The sequence below is a fragment of the Musa acuminata genome, chromosome BXJ3-1 (assembly GCF_036884655.1).
Source record: "Musa acuminata AAA Group cultivar baxijiao chromosome BXJ3-1, Cavendish_Baxijiao_AAA, whole genome shotgun sequence".
NCBI classification, from domain to species: Eukaryota; Viridiplantae; Streptophyta; class Magnoliopsida; order Zingiberales; family Musaceae; genus Musa; species Musa acuminata.
In genome coordinates, this window is record NC_088349.1 from 40,038,674 (window position 1) to 40,057,500 (window position 18,827).

The 18,827-nt window shown below is 33.1% G+C and overlaps 1 protein-coding gene across 2 annotated transcripts; it reads left to right on the forward strand.

The window, feature by feature from the left end:
* Positions 1–1,387: 1,387 nt before the first annotated feature.
* LOC135628846 (cell division cycle 20.1, cofactor of APC complex-like) lies at positions 1,388–7,365 on the forward strand. Of its 2 annotated transcripts, XM_065135785.1 has the most exons (4): positions 1,388–3,204; positions 3,573–3,673; positions 5,766–5,852; positions 6,908–7,365. In XM_065135785.1, the coding sequence occupies exon 1, from the start codon at positions 1,742–1,744 to the stop codon at positions 2,477–2,479; it is 738 nt and encodes a 245-aa protein (XP_064991857.1). In that variant the 5' UTR covers positions 1,388–1,741; the 3' UTR covers positions 2,480–3,204; positions 3,573–3,673; positions 5,766–5,852; positions 6,908–7,365. The 2 variants fall into 2 exon arrangements, with proteins under 2 accessions (XP_064991857.1, XP_064991856.1); XM_065135784.1 differs by having other exon boundaries at positions 3,573–5,852.
* Positions 7,366–18,827: the final 11,462 nt, after the last annotated feature.

Here is an 18,827-nt window from a genome sequence, read left to right on the forward strand (position 1 = left end):
AGGAAAATTAAATTGATATCTAATAATAACAACCTATATGATTATTTCTTGACAATACTATTATATTTTTAATAATTCATACTATATTTATTAAGATATTAATTAAAAGTATTATTTTATTATTTAATATATCATTATAGTCGTATTTGGTTTATTGATATTTTTCTATTTTCTTTTGATAAAGGGAGAGAAAAGTATCTCAGCCTTTTACATAATCTAGTGAAGTCATCATTTTCCAGGTAAAAAGAAAAAAATAAAAAGTTTTTCTAATGATCTTATCTTATAAATAAATATAATTTTATTAGTATTATATTTTAAAAATTAAAATTATGTAAAGATAATCTTGATATGCATAAAAGATATTTTAATGAAAGGATGTCTCTTACAACAATATCGGTTATGACATTTAGGATGCCTTTTAGGCTCTATAAATAGAATTATAAATGGCTATAGTTTATTAATTCATATTTCAATACAATTTCTCCTCTTTATTTTTTAAAAATATTATTATTATTATTATTATTTTGCTACTTGATATGCTAAGAGAGGCTAGTTAACTAACTCTATGATAATATTTATTTATGTTCGCAAAGATAAGATGGATTAAATATTGAGATTAGAATCTCGATCAATCCGATATGTAAGGATGAGTTTTTCATATTAAGACATTGATTACATCTCTTTAAGTTCTTTCTAAACTTTATCTTTTTATTTTTATTATTTTAATATCTTATTTGTTTCTTCATCAAAATTTGTATATCATTGTTTTGCTCCAACAATTTAAGATGAAATTTCAATGAATTTTGGTTAGAATAATAATAATAAATTAATATAATTAAAAATGATTAATTGTCATGTTTTCTTAATAATTCAAGCATTTAACTATTTATCATCTAAATTTAGAATGGTCAGCATTTACTTCTAGTTTTGTTTAATTGTTCACGATCTTTGTTGGATTAATTAGATGCATAATTTATGTGAATGAATATTGTACTAAATTTAAAATTAAAAATAAGATATATTATAATTTGAGACTCAAAACCTAGTGTATTAATAAAAATATTATCAGTTTATAGATATTATTTAAAAATTAAAATATCCTAAAATAAAAATATTCTTTTTTAGTGACAAATAAAAGAATATCAAATCTCATTATACTAATAAAAAATGTCACGTCTTGTTTCTTTAACATACAAATTCTAAAAGAGTAAGGTACACAAAATTTAACGTAGATGATAGCTGTATATAACGGTGTGATGTCAAACTACCCGCTACGTAGATTGGGTAAATATAACGGAACGATTTTAGAATGTAACGCTTGGGCTGGGTGGCATCTATATAACCCGAGGGCCCACTCTGTTGCAATCACAACAACTTCTCTCCCCTCGCACGCTCGGGTCTCGACTCTCGGCTCTCGGCTCTCGACTCTCGACTCTCGGCGATCTCGTCGTTCTGCGAAGGTCGGAACTGCTCTCCGACGAACACGAACGGGCACAGCTACGAGGGTCCTTCCCTTCGATTTTTATTGCGGTGATCTCATTCCTTTCTTTTTTCTCTTGTTTCGTTTCGCTTGGTTCTTCATCCGTCGAAATTTTGATTAGGGTTCAGAATTTTTGTTGGTCTTGGGGTTCTTTTAATCGATTCTTGGTTGTCGACTTTCTTGTGGGAAGATCGATCTTTCTGGTTTTCTCGATCGTTTTTCGTCACCTAGCCAGTCTCGTTCTGGTTTCGATTGGAAAATATGTCTTCTTCGCGTTCTAGGCGTGTGGAGTACGACCGCTTCATCCCGTTCCGGTCGGCGATGGACATGGACTACGCACGCTTTGCCCTAACCGGGCCTTCGAGACCGCAGCGTGATGGTTCGAGGGAATCCCCATCGAGCGTGGCGTACCAAAAGCTTCTTGACGAGTGCATTTTGAAGAACAGGTCTCGTATCCTCGCTTTCAAGACTGCACCTGAAGCGTCGGCCAGCAAGCTGCCCGAGTTTGACGAGCCCATTCGGCCGCAGAAGAAGCAGCAGAGGCGAATCCCTAAAGAACCAGAGAGGGTTTTGGTAATCCACGGCTTGTTGGATGATAATGTTTTGAATCTCCTCGACTGGGGAAGCAATAATGTGTTGGCGATTGGCCTTGAGGACGCAGTGTATCTCTGGGACGCTGCAAACGAGTCGACTAAGCTTCTACAACCCGTAGAAGACAGAGGACCTATCACTTGCATCCGCTGGTCGCCAGACTGTGCTGTTCTTGCTGTCGCATTTGGCAATTCAGATTTATCCCTGATTGATCCAGCAACAGGACATGTCGTGGATGGGATGGAAGATGAGAACCAGGCCCCTGTGTTGTCACTTGCGTGGAGAAGTAATTCAATCTTGACAGTCGGAAGATTTGATGGCACTGTTGTTGATTATGACTTTAGAAAGGATGACATGTTCATCTGTTTCTATAATGGGCATCGGCGTGGAGTTTGTAGTCTTAAATGATCCGTGTTGTTAGGGTGGTATTTGGCGAGTGGAGGGCAGGACAAACTAGTGCACATATGGGATGCCTGTATGCCTGTCTCACGTGACCATCCACGTCAACGTCAATGGCTTCACAGGATCAGCAGCCACACTTCCATTGTGAAGGCCGTTGACTGGTGCCCAACTCGGAGCAACCTGCTGGCTTCTGGTGGAGGTTGCAATGATCATTGCGTTAAGTTTTGGAACACCATTAACGGTGCTTGCTTGAACTCGATTGATGCTGGCTCTGAAGTTTGTGCATTGCTATGGGACAAAAACAAATCTAAATTACTGACCTCCCATGGTTCGCCGAACAATCAACTCACCTTGTGGAATTACCGATCCATGACGAGAGTGGCTGAGGTTTCCGGTCATTCATCCCGGGTTCTTTCCTTGGTTGGGAGTCCACTGGGAGGTGTAGTAGCTTCTACAGCAGCAGATGAGACAGTCAGGTTTTGGAATATCTTTGAGACTCCCAAAATAACAAAACCTGAATTGCCCTTTGCCCAATTTAATGTTCTCATAAGATGAAAAGGCGGATAGGTGGAAATGATTAAGATTCCAAATGGAAGACTTCTCTAGTGCTTGACATGAAGATTTGTTGTTGGTAACATTGCAATGGGAAGTTTCGTGGTGTCAAAGAGGCAGCACATTTTCATACAAGCGCATGGATTCGAGATCTTCAAATATGAGCGCAACTGCCTAAGGTAAGTTAGAAACCTTACAGCCTTTTACAGCATTTTAGTAGGCTTATTTACAACATGACTATCATTGCAGCTACGAGTCTGATTTTTGTTTCCTATTTATTGCTTATCATTTCATAGTTATCGATATGATTATTGCCCAATTGATGAAACATGTGGTCTATAATTTTTGCCCAATTGTTATAATCTAATTATGTGGTTTAAAGTGATTTCAATTTGCTTCTCGTGTTTCTTTTTTGTAAGTTACTATCTTTGTCTCATTTTTGTTTGAGAATTTTTGTGCAGACTATATATTTTGTTGTGTATACTAATCATGCATAATTAGATCAAACTGATTGATGCTTATTGTTTTTTTTCTTTTTTGAGTTCAGATTTCTTATGATATTCAATATGGCCTTGGTATCACATGAAGACATCACATTGCACACCTAGAAGAGTGTTTGACAATCGAGAGATCTATGCATTATAAGAGGTAATTGCCTATGGCCTTATGTTTCTATTTTTTCTTTCCGACTATAAGTTTCCTATGATATAAGTTAAACTTAAGAATTTTATATTCTTTTAGGACTATAAAGAAACTTTGAAGATTGAACTGTGTAGCTCTATTGCCAGAACAAAGCACTTGTAATATGGCCTTAAGTATCACATGAAGATATCACATTGCCAAAACAAACTTTGAAGATTGATCCGTATAACAAACTTCAGATTTCCTTTTCCATTTTTTTTTGAGTTGAGATTTCTTATAACATTCAATATGGCCTAGTTATCACATGAAGACATCACATTGCATATCTAGAAGTGTGTTTGACAATCGTGAGATCTATGCATTATAAGAGGTAATTGCTTATGACCCTATGCTTCTTTTTTCTTTTCTAACTATAGGTTTCCTATGATATAAGTTGAACTTCAGAATTTTATATTCTTTTAGGACCATTAAGAAACTTTGAAGATTGAACTGTGTAGCTCTATTGCCAGATCAAAGTACTTTCACATGATGAATTTAAAATCTTGCTATGGTGTCTTTGCTAAATCTTTATTCACAGATACAAAGATATTAAAGCATCTTTGGATTTGCTTAGAGGGTGAAAATATGGAAACTTATGGTGTTGCACAACTATAATCATATTCAACAACTAAGAGATCTATGCATAATTTTGATCTAAGATGTAACTTCTTATGTCTTTATTTTTTGGGTGACTAAAGGTTCCCTAAAATATCCATTAGCCTTCAGATTTTTTATGTTCTTTTAGGACCATTCTAGAACCCATGAAAACTTTTATTTGGTGTAGATATTATTTCACTACGGAGTACTTCATTTCACTTGAAATAGTATTTTTTTTATGTTTATTTGCATATAAAAAGATACTTAAGCATCTCAGGATTTTGTTTAGAGGGTGAAATAATTTAGAAAATTGTGGAGTTGCAAAACTAGAATTGTGTTTGACAATCAAAAGACTATTGATCAACCACTCAGATATTGTTTTAAAAACTGTTCATGAAATGAATAATTTTCAATTTGAAATTTTTCGAAAATAAAGATAAGTTCAAGAGTGAAATCCAAGCCTAAAATTTTTTGTTTTTAGTAAGATGTGTCATAATTTCTGTAGAAAGCAGTTATTCAACCTAAGAGAACTGCAAACCACAGTATATACCATAATAGTAAAGAGATACCAAACAAATAAATCTATGAGCTTGATAAAGGTGAGGCATTGTAATTCTGTTTATTATGTTTTTCCCTGTGAAATAAAAAAAAATATCAAATTTATATGTCTTTCCATGAATAGATTATGTCTTCTGCAACATAGATACACTTCTGATCCTAAGATAGGGCTTGAAAAATGGTGTCAAATGGGATATAATGCAGTTCTAAAGTTTGGAAGTTAGCTTACTAGACCAACAGTTCATAAATGCTTCATTATAGTAATAGTGGAGTAGTTCGGGTCCTTCCGATTAACAAGATCTTCATTAAAGGTTTCGATTTGGATTTATCTTACTGAATCAGCTGTAGTTGTAGCAGAGTGGTAGCAATGTTCATGAGCTTGATAGACAAGCTTGCTATGTTTCATATAAATGTTCACCAATTAATAACATGGCTACTATTTCAGTATTTTTTCAATTATGTTATTGTGGTCATTTACCATAAGTTTCAGCATCCAAGCACTATATCTGAAATTTGCCTTTGTAAGTATAACACCGACCTTTGAGTTGGTATTTCTTGTTTCCAACTTCCCTATTTGTTTACTGAGATTAAGGTAGCAATAGCGGTTGTGATTATTTATTGCGATTCCAGTAATATCACATGTGGTACCAAGTTTGAATTTGACACGATAATTCCGATTGATTTATTTAAGTCATCATTTTTTTTAATAATCTATTCATGATCTTGTTGGTTGTAATGGAGAGACAAATTGAATATTGGGTAAGCATTTGAAGTTTCCATCACCAAAGTTACAATCCCTTCCAACACCTCTACCTCTGTGCCCCTTGCCATCATCATATATATCTTGTAAACTATCATTGGCCATATGGACAAGGCTAATGTGGTGGAGATTGATGATCCTCAGAAAGCTCCAGAGCTTGATCGAGACAAACAAGAAGCTGCAGTGAAGCTCATGGCCAACGGTGCGTGCACCCTTTGCAATACGGGGAAGGTGCATATACAACCTTCTTTTTCTCTTGATTAATGGTTGTTGGTGTTTGAATTATAAAACTAGAAATCAATTTTATGTTGTGAAATTATGCATTTTTTTATTGATGCGCATATGGTTAGCTCACCCTTATTATCCAGAATAATAATTATTCATACTGGTCAAATTTTGTTATTCTCCCCTCTGTTTCAAATGGTCTGAATATTTCATACCTGATGTGGAGCCATCCATAAAAGATCCTTCTACTAAGTGCTTGTTAGTGTTTGACTTGAAGCCTCACACTTTGAATATAAATTTGAGATAATTTGTAACAAGAATGAACAACTAGTTTACTTTTTTTTTTTTCCAAAAGTGGACGACTTTATATAAAATCTCCAAGCTGATATGCTAGACATTGTTTGTCATAAATGAACTAACACAATGAAAGAAAGCCGGAAGAACTCGTAAGACTGAATGTTACATCTTTGGACAATGTATCATTCGAACTAGAAGCTCAACTTAAACACACACTTTTCCTTCATTTGAATTAATGAATTGGTCCTCCCCTCTTTTTCTGTGCTTTCTGAACTTCTTAATGAAATATTTCAAATTGTTTTGAAGAGTTCAATTATTCCAAGAATTACTTCAATGCATTTTAGTGATATACTAAGTGAACTGGTTTTGCAAAAAACTCAGAAGTCATCTGTTATTTTTTTGTTGAGCTTGCATATGGATTTTAAGAAGGAATATAGACACCATTTTTAAGTTCCATCATATTTTTTCCTCTTTTTCCCCTTTTCCTCCATAAATTTACAGTAAGGGTCTTTCCATAATTGTCAATATTATAACAAATGTCTACTATTATTCATAACCGTCAATATTTTCAGCTTCATACAATGAGATTTTGCCTAATGTCACTGATTATAGATTAAGTTGTTTGCAAATTGTTTCATGCTTAAAGATATTTCACCTCCAACAATTTTCTCATAGATTGATATTTGTGATGCTTTAGTCATATGTTGAGGCTTACCTTTCATTCATGTTATGATCAAGGCACATTGCTTTTTTTTATCATTCAGGGATAAAGAGACTTAGAGCATTGATGTTTCATTTACTGGAATTTGAGAATCAGGTTCAAGTATCCTTTCTTTGTTGAATATTTTGGTTACTCCTTTACTAGAAAGTATCTATGGTGGTTTCTCAAATTTTATCATTGAAAAGTCTACTGCACTAATTAATTCTCTTTCTTGTCTAACTTCTGGCCTGCCTCTTAACATTCTGTAATCTTTTTATCAAATTAGTTATAATTACTAACAAAGAATTGTGACTTCTATTAGTCTTTCTTGTCTAACCAGTGTTTCAACCTGGGCTCAGTACGGTACGGTACGGTGTACCGACCGGTACCCCCAGGTGCACCGAGCGGTACACCTAATTTCAGTCCGTTAAACCCTCCGAAAATACCTGAAAATAAAAAAAAAAGTTAGGATAGGGTTTTCAAGTTATAAATAAATATAGTAATAGTATAAGTTTAGCAAAATCAATGTAAATTAGGTAAGAATAGTATCACATATCTTTTTCGGGCTTTGAGGTAGTTTTGTTCGAGGTTCGTATTTCAGCCCGTTATAGATTGAAATATCTACAGAAAAATCATTTGAATTGTTAGACTATTTTATTACAATATAAACTCTAAAATTCAAATTAATTAAATAATTACATATGTAGATATACCTGATTGTTGATTTTACCACCAAAACGAACGACGGGTCTCCACCCAATCTAATATTGGTTCTGAATCTTCGTTGTAGAATTGGAGGTTAATGGGATCAATATGATTTAAATATGTAATTTTAATCCAATATGATTTAAATTATGATAAAATCATCATTTATCTGCACTAATTATACGATTAACATAGTTAATTTTTCACTAATTACGTCTTTTTCAACACTATAAACATGACAAATACCCTAATAGGTATTAAAGATATTGAATTGATATAAAATCGAATAAATTTCGATTAAATCATCATTAAAATGACTAATCACAACATTAAATAACTTTAATAAAACTTAATTAAACTTATTTTACTATCATAAATATTATTCGATATTTAATATGCATGAAACACACTAATCATAATCTTAAAGATCTTAATTACTTTCTAATTAAAGAAATCGAATACATACCTCTTGATTAAAAAGCTCTTCCTTTTAATCTTCCCAAATTAGCCTCGATTGAATTCATAAATCGTTGTTTTGTAGAGTTTAGGAGAGAAAAAAAAGTTTGAGAGAGAGTTTAACAGAGTATAATGAAATAGGGGAGAAGAATGACTTGAATAGAATGAGAAAGGGCTCCAACGGTCAAATTGACCGTTGGAGCACTGTAGCACTACTATAGTGTGGTAACGACCATTGGAGCACTGTAGCACTGCTACAGTGTGGTAACGATCGAAATCGACCGTTACCGCTCGATATTACATCGTATCGTTCGATACGAGTTTTTTTGAATGTACCGCCCGGTAGCGGGCGGTCTGCGTACCGGTATGTACCGCCCGTACCGGGCGGTATAATTCGGTATTGCAAACCTTGGTCATGAATATAGAAATTCAGAAAATAAATCTATCTGAGATATTTTTTTTCTGTTGTTATGTAGTCCATTCTCTAATCTTATATAGGAAATATTTTATTGATGTTAGTTATCTAGTTTTACGTGACATGCTATATTTAGTAATTTGTGCATATCTGTATATTTGCCTTGTTCAAGATTCAGATTGTTCATTGTACCAACAACAACAAGAAGTGAAGATATCATGGGTAGCTACTATCATTTTCTAAAATGCTGTATGATTGGTTATAACCATTGAGTGTCATACAATTTCAACAATGGTGATTTAGATTTATTTACTCTCAAGTGTTGGTGCTATCAGTTTTTTTGGTTATGTTAATGTTGCTCTGAGCTAGGAACTAGGTCAGAATTTTTTTAAAAAAAATTGAAAAGAATCTCAAGAAGTAAGAAATCATGAAGACAAATGTCCATCTTTAAATATTTTTGTGATTTTAAATGGAATATTAAATGCAAAGCTACCTTTCTTGTGATCTTAGAGTTCTCTCTTGGTGATTGTTATTTGTCATAGCTTGATAAGGATTAGTAACCAGATGACACTCACTTAATATGGGTTGTTTCTCTTTTATTTTCAAAATTTGCTATCAAGTAGATGCTAATACAGACAAATTCCAATGATTTATGACCTCTCCTCGACCTTTAGGTGTTAATGTTGGTGTGTTTGTCTTAATGAAATTTGGGACTCAATTGCTGATGGTTTCAGCTTGGTCATTTCTCAGATGATGGCGATTGCAATATGTGGATATGGAATTATGGGATAGTGTCACTTGGTAGAATGTTTTTTCTTTGATTATTAGCTCTTATGTTGTCTAGATTCAACTTCCAATTGCATTTTGTACTGCTTGTGATCAAGATTTTAGTTATGGTCATTGATCCGAAGTTTTTGTTTATGTTCACTTATCCAAATTGAGAGATTTACATGAGCTCTTGAAATGTTGCTGAAGTTAAGTTCGCAATTTTGTGCCCTTAACATTGGAACTATAAATTTTTATGATGTGTTGTTAGCAAGAAGTTCTTATGCATTTATGATGCAATTATTACTATAGTTAATAAGGTTTTATAATGTGGCATTTTATATTGTTTGCTATGCTTTAGCTAAATTGACTTTACTCAACTCGATACTCAAAGAACATCCTTGTGTAATTTTTACGGTCGTTTTTGCTTATCTTGTTATTACTTCTAAAATAATTAATTTGTAATTCTATGATGGTAAATATACAATGTGAAATATTAAGTGTAAATAAAATCTCACTCAAATTGAAATGACTAGCAAAGCAAATTATAAAGGTATCGTACAAAGCTAGTTGTTAATTGGAACATATTTGTGCAGCATTCAACTGATATCTCAATAAAAGATGCTTCTTAATCAGGCTAAAACACATGTACTTATCCATACATTTTGAAGGTACACTCAATCAGTTATGTTTTGATATGGTAATTTGAAACTTTTATTTTTAGTCTCCATAGGTTAGGCTTTGTAGAATCACTAGATTTGGGTAAAAAAGTAGATGCATCACTGAATCATGACACTTTTGGCTCATATCATATTCTTTTTTATCACTAAATAGGAAGCTAGCTACTTAGTTTTGATGAACATCTTCTATTGTTTATAAAGTAAATTGTCATGCCCTGTAATTCTTTATGTTGTTTTTCTTCTTTTATTTTTTTATGTAATATGGTATCAAAACTTAATCGTTGACCCGTATGCTCGTCCTTCTTGGATTTGTATGCTATGTTTGTATGTAGTTGTTTTTGCTTTTCATGTACTTTCCAACTTCCATGAATGAATTGAATATTGGTACTAATTCTAACGCAATATGATGTGATATAACACAAAAATTGTTAGTTGAAATCTTTAGGAATGTACAATATATTAATTAATACTAGCAAATGATCGGATTGATGTTGTCAAATTGACTTTGTTAGAACGTCAATCCTTGTTGTCAATATATCATACCAACTCAGGCAGAACATCAATAACATCAATCCTTATTGTCAATATACCTTGGTTACTTTAATTATGGCTATCTAAAATCGAAACATGAAAAAAATATAGAGGAAAATAATTTGGAGTACATAAATTAATTTTTATGACTTTTAAACATAATACAGTTGTTTGAGGTAAAATTCCAAATTATTTTGTTCTGCGTAATGAAATTTGCCACCAAATTGAGAGCATAACTAAATTTCCTTTGTCATGAGAAAAAATAATAGATAATTTTAGAAAGAAATATTGATAACAATTAAGAAGAAGTTGACAAAAACATATAACACAAACAAAACATATAAAATATTTAAAATAATTAGGAAAATATGATTTAATTGAAAGCGGTCTGAAAAATGTTTAAATAAGATTTAACACAATAAAAACATGGAAAATTAAAAATCTACTTATGTTGATAAAGATGTTAGAGAAATGTTTACAAATTTATGAAAATTAAAAATTTCACAAAAGTTGTCTTAGTCTAAGAATATATTTTCTTCAAATCTTGAAAGTCCATAATAGTTTATCACACAATCAAAATCTTCAAGGGCATTCCTATAGACTACACCTATTCGATTCAAAACATAATTATCTAATAAGGGACATGACGAGTGCCTACTGGGCCTCTACCTGAACTTCATTAACTCAGACAAACATAGTTCACTCGATTAAGGATCTCTGCTAATTTCCTTGTCCTCAAACACCTATTGCATCAATGATAACATGTCTCCTTAGTTTTGATGTAATGCATTACTTAGCTTTTAAGGAATGAACATTTTGATTTTTTTAAAAATAGATGTAATTGAAATAAAGTTTATGGTGATTAGAAATACTTGTTAATTGGCTAAAATATGTTAATTGTTGTCATTTTGTGTGTCTTCATTAAGAATTAATTATAAAAAATACAGTTATCATTTAATAAATATAAGGCATTGTTAGAGATTACATTTTAGAGGAAGGGAGATGCATAGTTGAAAAGGTCATTTTATAAATATAAAGCAGTATTAGAGCTCAAATTTTACTGCAAGAGAAGCATAGTTAAAATTTGAAAAGATCTACCAAGTTTTCTTTCTAGTCTAAAATATCACATTCTAAATAAAGACCTTAATGATGTTTGATGATGTCTATAATCTATTGTTTGGACTCTGGATTATAGTATCTCTTTCTCTTTCATTCAAATTTGTTAATGATAAAAAATGACTAACAACTTGTTTGTATACCAGGCGGAACATGTTGGTATACTATCTTATATACCAGTACCATACTACTCTGATATATTATTGAAATCGATATCGGACTGAGATTGAAAATATTATTTTTTGGTGTGTATTTTGTTTATTTCAATTTGTTTACAAGAGTAGTTCTAATTCATTTTTATTTGCATTAACTTTATTTTTGGTAACATGTGGAATTTTACTGCAAGACAACTACGTAGTTTGCCAACATGACAACCAATTTTAGTGACTAAGACTTTTAGTTAAAAGTAAGGGCTTTTCAATTTTAGTTATTTTGGGTTACATGAATGAACAAACAGTGTACTTTTTTTTCCCAAAAGTGGACAAATTTAAACATGCAAGATGATATACTAAACATTGTTTGTAAAAAATGAACTAACAAAATGAAAGAATGCAGGAAGAACTCGCAAGACTCTGAACGTTTACATCTTTGGGCAATGTATCATTCGAACTAGAAGCTCAGCTTAAACACATACTTTACCTTCATTTGAATTAGTGAATTGGTCCCCCCTCTCTGTCTTTGTTAAGCCTTCTGAATTTTTTAATGAAATATTACAAACTTGTTTAAAGAGTTCAATTATTCCAAGAATTACTTCAATGCATTTCTGATTTTAGTAAGATGCGTTATAATTTCTGTAGAAAGCAGTTATTTCAACCTAAGAGAACTGTAAACCATAGTATATTTCATAATAGTAAAGAGATACCAAACAAATAAATCTGTGAGCTTGATAAAGGTGAGGCATTGTAATTCTGTTTATTATGTTTTTCCCTATGAAATGAATAAAAATATCAAATTTACATGTCTTTCCATGAATAGACTAGGTCTTCTGCAACATAGATACACTTCTAATCCTAAGATAGGGCTAGAAAAATGGTGCCAAATGGGATATAATGCAGGTTCTAAATTTTGGAAGTTAGCTTACTAGATCAATAGTTCACAAATGCTTCATTATGGTGATAGTGGAGTAGTTCGGGTCCTTCCGATTAACAGGATCATCATTGAATCTGAAGGTTCTGATTTGTGATTGTTTCAGTCTATGGGATTTATCTTGCTGAATCAGTTGTAGCTGTACAAGAGTAGCAGCAATGTTCATGAGCTTGATAGACAAGCTTGTTATGTTTCATATAAATGTTCACCAATTAATGACATGGCTACTATTTCAGTATTTTTTTCAATTCTGCTGTTGTGGTCATTTACCACAAGTTTCAGCATCCAAGCACTATATCTGAAATTTTCCTTTTGTAAGTATAACACCGACCTTTGAGTTGGTATTTCTTGTTTCCAACTTCCCTATTTGTTTACTGAGATTAAGGTAGCAGCAACGGTTGTGATTATTTATTGTGATTCTAGTAATATCACATGTGGTACCAAGTTTGAATTTGACATGATAATTTCGATTGAATTATTTAAGTCATCATTTTTTTAATAATATATTGATGATCTTGTTGGATGTAATGGAGAAACAAAATGAATATTGGGTAAGCATTTGAAGTCTCCATCACCAAAGTTACCATCCCTTCCAACACCTCTACCTCTGTGCCTCTTGCCATCGTCATGTACATCTTGTAAACTATCATTGGCCTTATGGACAAGGCTAATGCAGTGGAGATTGATGATCCTCAGGAAACTCCAAAGCCTGATCAAGACAAACAAGAAGCTCATGGCCAATGGTGCGTGCATCCTTTGCAAGAAGGGGATGGTGTATATACCAAGGTTCGCAATACTGTACCGTACCGGTATTTCGACCTGGGCTCGGTACCGGTACGGTACGGTATACCGAGCGGTACACCCAGGTGTACCGAGCACTGTAGCATTGCTACACTGCTACAGTGCTACAGTACACTCGGACCGGTAACAGTCGGTCCGCGTACCGACAACCTGTCGGACTGGTACGTACCGCCCGTACCGGGCTGTACGGCTCGGTACGACAGACCCTAGTATATACAACCTTCTTTTTCTCTTGATTAGTGGTTATTGGTGTTTGAATTGTAAAACTAGAAATCAGTTTTATGTTGTGAAATTATGCATCGAAGAACAAGGGAATGAATGTCTGACAAATTACCAATGAGATCATCTAGTATTTTTTTTATTAATGCACATATGCTTAGCTCACCCTTGTTATCCAGAATAATAGTTATTCATATTGGTCAGATTTTTTTTGTTTCCCTCGTGTTTCAAATGGTTTGAATATTTCATGCTTGACATGGAGCCACCTAGAAAAGATCCATTTACTAGGTGCTTGTTAGTGTTTGACTTGAAGCCTCCCACTTTGGATAAAAATTTGAGAGAATTTGTACATGAATGAACAACCAGTGTACTTTTTTTTCCCAAAAGTGGACAAATTTATATATCCAAGCTGATATGCTAGATATTGTTTGTCAAAAATGAACTAACAAAATGAAAGAATACAAGAAGAACTCATAAGATTCTGAACGTTTACATCTTGGGGCAATGTATCATTCGAACCAGAAGCTTAGCTTAAACACACACTTTACCTTCATTTGAATTAGTGAATTGGTCCCCCATCTCTCTCTCTCTGTTAAGCCTTCTGAATTTGTTAATGAAATATTGCAAATTGTTTTGAAGAGTTCAATTATTTCAAGAATTACTTCAATGCATTTTATTGGTATACTAAGTGAACTGATTTTCCAAAAAATTTAGAAGTCATATGTTAATTTATAAGTAAAACAAAGGGACGTCGCTTGTTTTTTTGCCCGCGTGGGAGAAGAAACCCTCCCCCCGCACCAAAAAGGGTGACGAGGCAATCACCCCTTTTTATGTTATATATATATATATATGTATATATATATATATGTATATATATATATGTATATATATGTATATATATGTATATATATATATATGTATATATATATATATATGTATATATGTGTATATATATATGTATATATATGTATATATATGTATATATGTGTATATATATATATATATATGTGTGTGTATATATATATATATGTGTATATATATATATATATCAAATATACCTCTCGGTATACAGCACCATATCGTATCGAACGAATCTCAAAACTCTGATATGGTATGAAATTTCAATTCTTGTCTTGAACATACATTTATTATTCATTATAATCCTTGTCCTGAACATATATTTGTTATTCATTATAAGTTTTTGGCTTTTGTATATTGGATCTTAAGTTGCTACAAAACAAGATGTCTAATTAGTTTATGTCAACTAATCTAGACAAAAGTAAATAAATAATGGGTCGGACGGATAGTTTACATTATATGATTCAAGTTTCAAAAATTCTATATATTCTTGCAAAACTCTTAGGATATGCCGAAATAAAAGTTGCAATTGATCACAACAAGAAAAAAGATATAACTTAATTCCTCGATGGTGTGACAAAATTTGAACATTTTTTTTGTATTACAATATATGTCTCTTTAACTCAAGTCCATGATAGTGTAATCAATTTAATTGTCTTCTTTTATATAAATTATTATCTGAAAGAGTCTTCCTATATTTTCTTAATTTCTGATTTTTTTTATTTTAGTACACTTGTTGATGGAGCTATCTCTTGATCTTCCAAGGCATTCCCTCATTAAGATATTATGATTTAGGACAAGCTACCCAGTTGATATATGGATCTGAAAATTGAATAAAAGTTACATAAAGATTGCATCTTTCATGAAACAAATAGGATAAATATTTATATAGTTGGGTTTCCTTACCACAAATGGAGGATTCTGAAGAAGTCCATATTAAAGTAGGATTTAGCAATTATACTTTTATATGAATGGATTCTTCTATAATTAAAGTTCTTTTATTAAAGATACGAAAAGCTTTAGAAACCAAATAATAACCAAGAAAAATTCCTTCATCGGATTTAGCATTAAATTTTCCTAAGACATCTTTTTCATTCAAGATAAAACACTTACACCCAAAAACTTTAAAATATGAAACATTGGGTTTTTTATTGTTCCACAACTCATATGGAGTTTTGGTGAGTAAGGGTCTTACTAGAACTCTATTCAAAATATAGCATGTAGTATTTACAGCTTCGGCCCAAAAATATTTGGGTAAGCTATATTTATTCAACATGGTTCTCGCCATTTCTTGTAAATTTCTATTTTTTCTTTCTACTGCTCCATTTTGTTGAGGATTTCTTGGAGTAGAGAAGTTGTGATTATATCCATTAAATTCATAAAATTCTTGGAAATCATGGTTTTGAAATTCACCACCATGATCACTTCTAATTGATGAAATCATAGAACCCTTTTCATTTTGAACAAGTTTACAAAACTTGGTGAAATATCTAAAGCATTCATTTTTGTGTTTTAAGAAATAAGTCTATGTGTATCTACTATGATCATCTACAATGACGAAGGTATATTTGCTACCTCCTAGGCTTGATGTAGAGATTGGTCTAAACAAGTCCATATGGATCAACTGCAAAGGCCTAGAAGTGCTTATTTGATTCTTAGATTTGAAATTACCCTTAATTTGTTTTCCTAATTAACAAGTATCACACACATTATCTTTGATGAACTTGATATGAGGAATTCCTCTTACAAGTTCTTTGGATGATATTTGAGTGATTAGTTTCATGCTAGCATTACCTAATCTCCTATGCCATAGCCAAGCATCCTCATTCAAAACCGAGAAACACATTTCATTACAAAGATCAATGATGTTAATGGTATATATGTTATTTTATTTTAATACAATCATAGATATATTTTTGTGTGGTTTTTCAATGATGTAAGCATTAGATTCGAATTTGACAATATATCCTTTATCATATAGTTGACTAATGCTCAAGAGGTTATGTTTTAATTCATCAACTAACAAAACATCTTCAACAAAGAAATTGGATTTGTTGCCTATGGTTCCTTTACCAATGATTTTACCCTTGTTGTTATCTTTGAATGTGACAGCCTTTGTCTATGCTAGTGAGCTTAATGAATTGAGATGGATCTCCGGTTATATGCCTTGAGCATCCACTATCAAGGTACCATCTCTTGCTCCTAGCTTGTGATGGTGTATGTTTTTATAAGAAAGGATGATTTTTAGGTACCCATTTACTTTTGGGTGCCTCAAAAACTGATCTAAATTGTTTATCATATTGCATAGAATTTATCATGGTTCCTTTGGGAACCCAAATCAGTTTGTTCGTACTAGTTTTCTTAAATAGATAATGATAAGTTTTATGTCCATGTTTGCAACAAAAGTTGCATTTGCTTTAGTGCCGAACATGTAAGATAGAGCCTTTAACAAAGGTGGTTAGACTTTGGTGAGGACTTCTCACAAACTCGGTTCCACTTCTTTTAGGAACGTGACCCTTATTTGTAAGGATCATGTTCAAAGACTTACTACCAACCTCGAATTTCTTCAAGGTATCCTTATTTGGAGAGTTTCTAGATCATGACATTTTATACATGGAGCTAAACTATCATGATATTCAGTTTTTAATTTATCGAAATTACAAGTAAGACTATCATGCTCATTTTTTAGCAATTTATATTTTCTACTAATAGTTTTGCATTCATCAAATAAGTCATGGAAGGCATTTAATAATTCGTCAAATGATAAATCTGTATCAATTAAATTCATTATCTCCTCTCCGATGGCCATTAGGGCATAATGAGCAACTTGCTCGGTGTTGGACTCCTCTTCTTCGGACGCGCTTGAGTCATACCACGTTGCTTTGAGTGCCTTCTTCTTTGGTGTTCTCTTCTTGGCTTGAGGACAATCACTTTTGTAGTATCCTAGCTTCTTGCATTCGTAGCAAATAACTTGGTGCTTTTTGGGTTCAAATTTATTTTTTGTATCATTTTTAAACTTGTTTCTTTTAATGAATTTTTTAAATTTCGTTGTTAGAAGTGACAAGTCATCATCATAGTCCTCATCACTTGAGTTTTCTCTCAAGTAGTCTTCTAAAGTTCTAAGTATCATATCTTTCCTATTCTTTGGAAGGATGTCTTCTTGCTTTTCATGAGCTTTGTAAGTCATTTCGTAGGTCATTAATGATCCGGTTAATTTTTCAAGAGGAAAGTTGTTTAAATCTTTAGCCTCTTAAATAGTAGTGACTTTAGGGTCCCAACTCTTTGGAAGGGATCTTAGAATCTTATTTACGAGCTCAAAATCTGAAAAACTTTTACAGAGTCCTTTTAAATCATTAACGACATCCGTGAAATGGGTGTACATATCGCCTATAGTCTCGCTCGGTTTCATTCGAAAAAGTTCAAAAGAATGTATCAAAAGATTGATTTTTGACTCTTTCACTCTACTTGTGCCTTCGTGAGTCACTTCGAGTGTATGCCAAATATCAAATGCGGTTTCACAAACCGAAACACGATTGAACTCGTTTTTATCAAACGTACAAAATAAGGCATTCATAGCCTTTGCATTAAGAGCGAAATCACTCACATCAAGATCTATGTGTGCAACGATACATCTCCATGCCCTGTGATTATCTATCTCGTCCTCATCAGCTCTGTCGACATCTCGATGCATCTCCATGCATCGCGATCGTCCATCTCGTGGGTCCTGCTATCACATCCACACTCCCGTTGCACTCCTCACGTGATTACAACTTAATCATAAGTACACAGAACTAACAATAAATGAGAAATATAATGGAGGCTCGCAGGCCCCAATAATAATAATCACAAATACACACATTACATGGTCCATGGTCATTCGACCATACATCATACATCACATGTATAAATTATCATCATATAGGATACTAAATAATAATAAAAATAATAATCAATTAAACCTTTTAATTAATTAATATTTTCTGAAATCAAGGACATAAGGATTTTTTAGAATTCTAAGGGGTATTTTTGTAATTTAGATAAAGGCTAGAAACTGAAATTTCTCAAATTCTAAGGGGCAAAACTATCTTTTGCCTAGAAAACCCTAAGCTCCTTTCTCCCTTTCCCCTACTGCAGCAGCCGCCGCCGCCACGGTGCCGGCGGCAGCCTATGCGGTTGTGGGGCGTGGAGGCGCCGCCCCCTTCCTGCGGGTAGCGACTCTCCTATGGTTGGGCACCGTCGTGAGCGGTTCTGTCCACGGGCACCGCCCGCAAGCGGTGCTGCCTCGTTGGACAGCCGCCCCTGTGGGGGTTTTGCCCGCGAGAGCAGCGGCCGCTGCCCTGCGGAGCCTTTGC